Source organism: Solanum verrucosum, unplaced genomic scaffold, assembly GCF_900185275.1.
Source record: "Solanum verrucosum unplaced genomic scaffold, falcon-dt-bn FXZP01000102.1, whole genome shotgun sequence".
Lineage (NCBI taxonomy): Eukaryota > Viridiplantae > Streptophyta > Magnoliopsida > Solanales > Solanaceae > Solanum > Solanum verrucosum.
The window spans coordinates 602,947-613,449 of NW_026019930.1; the positions used below are offsets into that span (position 1 = coordinate 602,947).

The window sequence follows — 10,503 nt, forward strand, 5'->3', positions numbered from 1 at the left end:
AAAAAAAAAACAAAAACATACCACCCTGTACTCATCATAATAATATACTAATCTTCTTCACAGATCTCAATTCCAAATCCTTTAATTTATGGTATTTGATTTGATTATATTGTTCGGATTAACTACGAAGAAGAAGAAGAAGGAGTATTGAGGATGTCTGGGTTATGGAGATGGAGAAATGTAAAATATACTGCATTTAGGAATATGATTTTTCGAAACCAGCAACAACAGCAGCAGCATCGGAATTTGCAGCATCGAAATTTGCAGTATCGGAATTTGGTGAATTGGTTACATGTGAAGCGGAGAGAGACTATAATTGGGGTGCAAGAAAGATATAAATGGGACCGTGGTGGTGGTGGTGGTTCTTCCGATGAGTATAGAACTGCTCCGAGAAGGATTAGGGCGGAAGCTTATTGTCCTCGTTGTTCTAAGCATATGGATCTTCTTTTCTCTAATCGAAATCATCAACTCATTCCTCCTCCTCCTTCTAATGATGATGATGATAGCAATAGTAGTAATAGTAATAATAATAGTACTGATTCGAAAGGTGAAGCAGGTTCAGGTCCTTATCAGGCCGTGAATCTTTGCCCTAATTGTAAAACGGCTTATTATTTTAGACCGTATAAGATGGCGCCACTTCAAGGTAGTTTTTTTGAGATTGGAAGGATGAAAGGGAATGGGAATGGTAAGAGAGTGAATAATGATGAAGATAATGGGAAGAGACAGAAGCCGTCTTTCTGGGAGTCGTTGAAATCGTATGGTGGTGAGCCTCCTGAAAATTGGACACCACCTGGTAATGGGCTGGCTGTGCATACACCTCCAGGTCCACCATTTGCTCCTGGACTTAATCTGATACGGGCTAATGGAGCTGAAGGGAAAAATGGGGGTGGTAAAGATGAGGGTAATGATGAGAAGAGTGGGTGGGGTGGGTCTAATTTGGGGAAGAATCTGCCAACACCAAAAGAGATCTGTAAGGGACTTGACAAGTTTGTTATAGGTCAAGAGCGTGCCAAGAAGGTGAGCTTTTCATTTTCATATTTAATCCCTTATAGTCACTGTTTCTTCACTGTACTACACAATACTGAAAGTTTGAAACTTTATAACCGTGATCAAGCAACTGAATTAGTCTATCTATTGGTGCGCAATCCAATCGAACTTTCAACTTGCAACTTTAATCAGCAGCAATTTCATATTACTAATCTCTTTGTAATTTGCTATTTTCCTTCTCAAAAGAAAAAAAAGAATGATTTTTTTGTAATTGTTGTTGCTGGGAGTTTTGAGCATGAATAGATTTCTATTTTGCATTTTATGGCTAAAGGAGATGCATATCTAGAATGCTTGTTCCTGGGAATCGAAATGTAAACTGGACTTTGATGCTTATGCTTCAGGTGAATGTTTTTTGTGTCGCTCTAGCCTACTTTAGAGAAGCGCTATAGGGTAGAACTCTCTCTAAAGTCATTGTTTGCACAATATGTGTGACATAAAATAAATGCGTCAAACTTGTGTTTTGTCTTTATGTTGTCTTTTGTTTACGAAGTGATTCATATGGCAGGTGCTTTCGGTGGGTGTTTATAATCACTACAAAAGGATTTACCATGCTTCGTTGCAGAAAGGGTAAGCAATCCATTTGATTCATGATTTGTTGAAGGCTTATTGCTGATCAGCATTTCCTTCTAAATTATGATATTTTTTTATCCTGTTGAAAAATTTATCTTCTTTTTCCTTTCTCTTTTTACTTTATTTTCTCCATATGAACCATATTTATTTACCTCTGCATTAGGTCTGGAGCAGAATCGCCAAAGGACGATAATGAAGAAAATGTGGAATTGGAGAAAAGCAATGTGCTTTTGATGGGGCCTACCGGATCAGGTAAAATCAAACTTCCGTTCTTGTACTTTCAGTCTGTTACTTATGCAAATCTTTAACCTAAGAACCTTCAGAGATTGTCAGCTGACAGAAGTCTCTATACTAAAGAAGTCCAGATTTAGGTTTTCTGATTCAGGAAACTAATTGCAAACTTAGTTGATTTTGTGAATGTGCCGTTTTTATTCTGGTATTCATTTGTTGCTTCCTTAAACTTTTGCTTTGCCTTAGAAATGTTGAGACCTTGTGTAAGTCGATATTGCTTGTTATCAGGGATGTTCCAAATTTGAGAACCTAAATTGAGAAATTTCTAATTTATGTTTGGAAAATTGGGACTGTAAAAAGGAAGGAGATGTGGGAACTGGGAACTTGTGTTTCCCCTTTGCTTAATGAGAAATGATACCTTGTAAAACAATGGACGAGAAGACATTTTCTCATTGCAGACACTGATTCTTTCTTCATCAGAATACCTTGTCCACACTTTCTTGTTTTGTCTGCCAACAGAACAAGGGAAAATTGGACTTTCTTCTCGTTTTCTTCTTTTTGTGTCGGTCCTTATACTAAAAACGAATTAAGTTTCTGTAACACAGTAATAGTTGCAATAAATATAGATTGTTTTAAGAAAGCGCTCATTTTCATTTTATGCTTTTGTTCGTAGCTCCCCAAACTACGGTGTGTCCTTGCTATCCAATAATATTTTCTGCCGACAATTGCTTATCTGTGTGGAAGAAGTTGTGAAACTTTGAACTTTCTAACTCTGCTTTTGGAACAGGGAAAACACTACTTGCAAAAACGCTTGCACGTTTTGTGAATGTGCCTTTTGTTATTGCAGATGCAACAACCTTAACGCAGGCAAGTAAGATGCTGTTTGATTTGAACTTTGCCCGCTTTGATTGTTTCTGTTCTTATTTAATGAAAAATAAATGGGTGTAAATCTGTCCTTTTACTGGCAGGGTGCTTGCTTTAATTATTTTTTCTCCTTTTCTGGCCTTTTTGCTGTCACTGACATTGCTCCTCTCTAGCTAAGTTATGTCTGACTTACCTTGTTACTCGGTTTTCTCAATGCATAGATGTTCTTCTCTTGAAGGTCAAAGAACATAAAATCTAAGCGGTTGTTTGGGAACTTTTAAAATCAGAGATCAGATATAATGAAACTCTAGTTTGAAGTTGATTTGGTTGAATATTTCCCAGTTCATGTTTGATCCTTGTTTGGCTATCTGAGTGTTGTGATTTTACCAAATCGTAGTTTAGAAAGTCATCTAATCTGAAAATTCTGTAATATCTCTATCAGCGTGTCAAATAGTATATGCCAATGCCACATAATGACTGATAGGATATCTCAGTAAACTTTAAATTACAGGAAATATATGAGAATCATTTAGAAAGAGAGAAATATGAGAGCTTTTGAAGGGGTGGAGATGAGCTTTAATCGATTCAGGAGTAGTCTCCAATCCCTTATTTTCTTTTGGTGTACTCATGTAGTTCCGGTTTGTATAGAGGATTGGGTGTCTTTTGGAGATATCCATATTTTGTAGGTTTCATCTTTTTATAGTATACCTCTTGTATACGGCCAAAATGGCCTTGTCTGCTTGTCATTATCAATGAAATCTTTTACTTGATCAGACAAAAAAAAAAGATACTATTACCCATTATAAATTTAAGCGATTATTAATTATGATGATAAATCTTTTTAACCTTAATGAAGCATTTTGTGCTATCTTACAGGCTGGATACGTTGGTGAAGATGTCGAATCCATAATGTACAAGTTGCTTTCGGTATAATTCCTACTTCAGATTCATAAGTTTACAAATAACTGGCTGAGTTAAGCATGTCCTATTCTACATATTCTTGGTTCTAGAAAAGTTGGATTTATTACCAGGATGCTTCTTTTTACATTTTACATTTAATATGCCATCCCTTTTATTGTTATTCCCATCTTTTATTGTGCCAGTAGTTTCTTTATATAGCAAAGTATTACTTTAACTTAGAATATAGTGTTGACTAATACGTGGGTGATGTTAGGAATGTGATTCCTGCTCTCTTCTAAATTGCCATATTTGCACTAATTTAAACTCATTGCATTCTTTTGTATCGGACAACTCATTGATGTTTACATTGGCTGTATTGGTGGATTGTTGATATGTACGTGGACTCTCCAAAAATGTAGCCGCACCTGTGTCGGATGCTTAAAAAATGCACTATTTCCGGAGGGTCCAACGTCGACATTTTGGAGAGTCCGAGCAACATAGATCCCAACAATGTGGAGATTCCTTGATGATATCTGATCTCGTGGGACCTCTCTATTGAGAAGGAATTGGAAGAGTTGGTTGGATTTGATCTATACCTTCGTATTTATACTAATTTACAGTCTTAGAAGGGATAAAATGAATGATGGTTTCCTTTAGCACATTCATCTAGCACATTCATCTGCAAATATCACAAATTAATAATATGCTTAGGTTTCAGTATGAACTTTGCTATGGGGATATATTTGCTGTGAAATATACTTCTATGTGTGAACAGGCCTTTTTGTCTCATTTCTTTGAATCTCAGTATAAACTTGCTCTGGATTGGGGATGTTTGCTGAAGAATTTTGTTTCTTTGAGCCTCTTTTATTTATTGTTTTGAACCAGGTTATGAAATTTTGAAAAGAACTATTAGCTTTCAATTTGATATGCAGGTTGCTGAATTTAATGTGCAAGCAGCACAACAAGGGATGATCTACATTGATGAAGTTGATAAGATAACAAAAAAGGTGTTTTCTTTTGCCTCTTTTTTGTTTTTATGCCTTCTGTTAATGAAATTTGATCATTATGTAATTCTTTTTTATCTGACATTTGAAGGATATCACAACTGACATCTATCTAATTCATATGCAGGCCGAGAGTTTAAACGTTAGCAGAGATGTTTCTGGGGAAGGAGTTCAGCAGGCACTACTGAAAATGCTAGAAGGAACTGTGAGTGCTCTTGGTCTTGGACCATTTATTAAGTTTTTTTTTTAATAATAAGAAAAGAAAGTATTTGTTGGCTCTCTTGGGCTATTCTTAGCTCCCAGATTATTTAACTATGTTCTGGCTAACAAGTCCAAAGGCTACAAGATTTCAGTTGTATATTAGGGGAAAGCGGAGTTAAATTCTACTGCAAATTTATTAGAAAGCTATTAATCAGGATATATAATCCTATCAGCAACAACAACTACGCCTCATTCTCAAACAAGTTGGGTCGGCTATATGAATCCTCACTAACCACATTTCTCCATTTAAATTCATCTAAGAAATGTACATGGAATTCTCTACATTTTCAACTGGCAAAAAAATCTCTAATGAGGGAAGTTTGGACTAAGTTCTTAAATAAGGGCAAACTGCACTTCTTTTTTGGTGTAGTTTGGAACCTTGTAAATGAAGCTGATACAGTGTTAGACCTACTGGAATCCCTGCAGGCTTAGGAAGGGGAACACTTCTGTTTCTTACTTTTGCTACATTATACAGATTCAGTATAATCCTTGTGCTCTGGAATAAAACTTAACCATTCTCAAGAAAAAAATTGTTCTTAAATAAAGAAATTACTTTAATTCTGAGATTCCTAATTATGACTGAATTACAAAGAATATTCTACAGTATTAACTTAAGCATGTAAAATGCATTTAACATAAAAGGTAATTAATTCCCTGGACTTTCAGTGTGCCCCTCAAACACGATGTAGTGAAATAACTTGAGTTGCAAATCAAAACAGTTAAGTCCCGGCAAGTATGCTGGAAAAAGTTATTGTTGAAGAAACATTCATCTTATTTATATTGTTGAATAGTCTCGCCTGAATAGTGAACAGTCACCAAAAATAAAGGCATTGCTAGAATATGCTTTCATCCTAAAACTAGCAGGTAATTGCACCGTGAAGAAATGTGTTGCTTCTTGAAAATAAACTTGAAAGCTGTTCAAAGACTGTCTTTTCCATTTTGACATTTGATTCTAAAATAGTTCAGTCGAAATCTTTGATTGTTATCCTGTTAAGCTTCTCTATCCTCACGTTTTGTTTTATTTAGTTTTTACAGTGTTATAATCATGATGCTGAACATAAGTGCTTAAAAAGTTGGGCAGTTTAGATTACAACATGCTGTTTAATCACTTTAAAGTTCTGTTGAAAACAACATTGTTTAGCTAATGATGTATGCTGCTGCCTTTATTAACCAGCATTAACAGAAATATCTCTTTAATCCAGATCGTGAGTGTACCTGAAAAGGGGGCAAGGAAGCATCCTCGTGGTGAGAATATTCAGGTAAAGTGGATGAGAATGTGTTCGGTTCTTCTTTTCCCTTGTTACCATTTTCAGAGTTCTGCAACCTTTTGTTTTTGGATCAAGTTATAATTTACCTCTGTAAAAGGAAAACTCTAGTATACTTAAGGTATACAGTATACAGAAGACATAATCTTCCACAAAAATAACATGAACACTGCTAAGTGGTAACTTGTTGTATAGAGCCTGATTCTTCTCAATACTGAAGGTAGGAAGGAGAAGTATATAAGGTTTTGAATGGAAGCCCTTGTAAACAAGCAAACAACCTTCTATACTAAATGGAATCTTGTTGGTTCTTTAAAAGTTTACAAAACAACATAAATGGTTCCCAGAGCTGTACAACCATGTTTCTATCCCTTCAAAAAGCTTGTAGGTTCCTTTCCTTCAGAGTTGTGCAAGCTTAAAATACAATGTAATGTTTTACATAATAATGCTTGTCTACTGTATAGTGCCTGAATGTTTTCTCTCCATCTCAACACTATATACAGTCAACTCATTGTTTACAGCAAGCTGATGTTCTTTTGACCTATTGTTTCTTGAAAAATCTGAAACTGTGGATGAAATGAATTGTAGGATCTGTCATTCTTTTATTGGGGAGAAGAACACTGCAGTTAAAAACATAGATGACTTCTCACTATGCCCCTTGCATTAATGGGCTGAAATTCAGCACAAGGCTTCTTTACCTGAAAAAGTGAGGTGTATGAGTCAGAACAGGAAAATTCCTTTGTAATTAAGTTCTTTGAATTAAAATAGAAAACAGTGACGGAGGCAAATTGGGAAGCATTGAGGATACTCATAGTGAAGCATAGGGCACAAAGTTATAGAAATGTGAGCACAGTAAATATCAGAGACAAGGTGAACATTGCACATTTAAAGTAGGTAAAGTTTACCAAGAAAAATATTTGACTTTTTAATAAAAAAGGAGGTAATACGGTGTGGAATCAATAGATAAGTTAGACAAGACAATGTCCTAAAGATAATTTTCGATTCGGAGATGTTAAAAATTGGACCTCATGCTCTGACTTAAAAGTAGCAAGACTTGTTATTAATGGATTTGTCAATGGTTAGCATCCTTAAGTCCACTTTTAGATGTTAATGTGCATGTCAATCAGATCAGACAAAATAAAGTAAGGTGCTACATGTAGACACTTTCTTTTCTCTGAATTGGAACAATAAATACATCGATGATTCTTAGGCACTAACAAAACCCAACTCTTGTGCTTCAGTTATTCAATTCTTTTTTATTTCTTCTGCCTATGAATTTTCAAAAAGTATGCGCATTTTTTTAACAGATAGATACAAAAGACATTCTTTTCATCTGTGGTGGCGCATTCATTGATTTGGAGAAGACTATTTCCGAGAGGTAATTTTTATTTTCCAAACTACTTTTTCTAATTGCATCAGGAACTATGATTTTGTGAGTTATGATGGTTTACAAAGGGTCTTATTACCAGACGACAGGATTCTTCTATCGGTTTTGGAGCTCCAGTTCGTGCTAACATGAGAACTGGGGGAATAACAAATGCAACTATAACATCATCCTTGCTAGAATCTGTAAGAATGATGATCCAATTTTAATTTTTTTTTTCTTTTTATATCTTAGACTTTGAGTTGTGTGCTGTAGAATTTACTAGTCAGTTGCTGTTCCTGAAAAATATTATTTTCATGTTTGCAGGCAGAAAGTAGTGATTTTATTACATACGGCCTCATACCAGAGTTTATTGGGCGTTTTCCTATATTAGTTAGTTTATCTGCGCTGACTGAGGACCAGCTTGTTCAGGTATTTTTATTCTGTGTTGCCTTTATTTTTTATTTTTCTACGTAATCATGGACTGCATTGTATATGGAAACAAGCTGCAACTCATTCATAATTGGAGGTTTTCTCTCATTCTGATGGGTTGTGCAATTGGTTCTTCATAAGCTTAGTGTACCTACTGGGGCAATTGTGTTTCTGGACTAGCTCTTTTATGATTTAAGCAGAACAAATATTGATAACATCCAGTTGGCTCTCTTCTCATTGGTAAACCATGAAAGACCTGAGATTTATGAATGTTGAAATTGATTGGTTATTACTTAATGTATCTTATTAGATGCATTGATCAAACTTGTTACAAGATGTTGCAATATAAGTGTTAGTGTTAAGAATTTTAGAAGTGTTCAAGTTCTTTACTTAGATGTTTTCTTACATTGAATAAATATCAAATGTGTGTACTGGTTGATACCTATAATTTATAAATAGGTTTCTCTTCCATCCATGAATTACCAAGTCATCAATGTATATTGTCTTCTCTTATTTTCTCAGTGACCAGATTTATGCTCTTAAGTTTGATTTCTTCTTAGAATTACTATTCACGTATATTTTCTGTAACCAGTTGCACCTACTCAAATGCCTTGTGAGTGCTTGGTTGGCACCATGACTATTTCTGTTAACTATTCCTGGGTGATATACCTTTTTTTCCTTCATTCCAGCAGCACCACACTTTCCGGTGACCATCCCAATGGCAACACTCCTCTTACCTGTGACCATTTTGGTGGCACTAAGCCTCTTTTTGATGGCCGTAATGGTACCCGTCAAGTTTATCTAGCATTCTGAATATTGTTTCAATCACTTCCTAGTATTAGAGTTAGAAAGTCAAGTGTTCTTGTTCTGAATGTATTTTGTGTTCATCAAATTATCAAGTCTTAAGCACATGACTTCTCTTTTTAATTCTCACATAATTAGAAAATTTACATGTAGGTGTATTTTTAGTTCTAATTTATACACCTCCTTAAATGATATTAACAAGGCTGAGGTCTAATTAGTTACTGACTAGTCCCTGCCTGATTCTCTCTTTTTTTACTTCTGATCTATAACTATCTGCTTTTCCAGATTATCGAGTGGTTAATTTCGTGTTTCCTTTTTCTACAGGTCCTCACTGAACCCAAAAATGCTCTTTGCAAGCAATATAAAAAACTATTTAGCATGAACAATGTAAGTACAAACTATGACAGCTTTACAACCCCCATAAATAAAAAAGAAAGAAAAAGATTCAATCATGAATATACACATCCTCAAACCTGGAAGCGAGAGTTAATTTTTTTTTTATTGATTTGGACTTTCATATGCTTGTTTAGACTAAGTTACATTTTACGGAGGGAGCCTTAAGGTTGATTGCCAAGAAAGCAATGGTCAAAAATACTGGTGCTAGGGGATTGAGAGCCTTACTTGAAAGCATCTTAACTGATGCTATGTATGAGGTAAACTATGTCCAAATCTATAAGGTCATGAGCAAGTGTTTTTCATATTTGATTCAATTGATTGAATGTGCAGATTCCTGAGGTCAAATCTGGAGATGATAGAGTAGATGCTATTGTGGTTGATGAAGAGTCAGTAGGTGCAGTAAATGCACGTGGATGTGGTGGTAAAGTACTTCGGGGAGATGGTGCTCTGCAACGGTATCTTGCTCAAGCAGACTTAGTAGATCAAAGAGTACGATCTGAATTTTCACTTGTTTAGTTTATTCTCTCTGTAGCCCTTCTCTTGTCAAGATAATCATGCTTAGATTGTGTTAGCCACATACATGCACACTGTTTGACATCTGGAAATATCTGATTGCCAGGAAAATGATGGTGCAGCCGAAACTGAGCTGCAGGAGGGTGAGTCTGAAGTCTCGTCGAGAGCAATAAGCATGTAAGATTAGTAGAACCAGTCTTAGGATTTCATACATGGTTAAAATTCCATTTGTTGTAAAATGTAAATTCATAATACAGGGTGTTGATCCCCTTGTAAAACAACATAGCAATCTGCTTCCAGCAAAGTCATAGAAAATAGAATACGGTATACGAGGAAAATGTAACCATTCTAATTTATAGGCAGCAGGCAGCAAGCTGTGTACCGATTCTTTGCAATGAGAAAACTTTGATTCTTCATATTTCTCTGTGCTTTGGCTAAGCTTATAAACTGGTCAGAAGTGTTATCTTTCTCACAAAATTTTCAATGTTGTTATAAGATGTCAAAGTATTTAAAGTATTTTATGTAGTTGAGACCTCGAGGTCTAAGGTTCACGACACTAGGTGATTCTTCCCATTTATTCCAGCTTTGGTAGATAGAATTATCTGGTATCTGTTGTTAGTGGGAGATGGTAGGTATACGGTGGAATTAATTGAAGTGTGTGAAAGTTGACCCACACACTAAGGTAAAAAAACTGTTTTTTTTTCTTAAAAAGACGTGGGTAGGGAGGGGATGGTGATTTCAGATATCACACCAAGTTTCGAAAAACGTAAAGGAATAATAGTATTTCTATTTAGAGTAAATTTTAGGTTTAGCAAACATAAAAATCATATTTGTATGTTATAGCTATAGTTTGCAT

At 35.2% G+C, this 10,503-nt stretch overlaps 1 protein-coding gene across 1 annotated transcript; it reads left to right on the forward strand.

Moving 5' to 3' along the window:
- Positions 1 to 40: 40 nt before the first annotated feature.
- On the forward strand, positions 41 to 10,069 carry LOC125828163 (CLP protease regulatory subunit CLPX1, mitochondrial-like). The gene is made up of 15 exons (XM_049507484.1): positions 41 to 1,017; positions 1,553 to 1,614; positions 1,781 to 1,869; positions 2,636 to 2,715; positions 3,589 to 3,639; positions 4,545 to 4,619; positions 4,744 to 4,821; positions 6,080 to 6,136; positions 7,447 to 7,517; positions 7,609 to 7,708; positions 7,830 to 7,934; positions 9,063 to 9,125; positions 9,269 to 9,391; positions 9,465 to 9,623; positions 9,754 to 10,069. Exons 1-15 carry the CDS (start codon positions 154 to 156, stop codon positions 9,826 to 9,828), a joined length of 2,052 nt encoding a protein of 683 aa, XP_049363441.1. The 5' UTR covers positions 41 to 153; the 3' UTR covers positions 9,829 to 10,069.
- Positions 10,070 to 10,503: the final 434 nt, after the last annotated feature.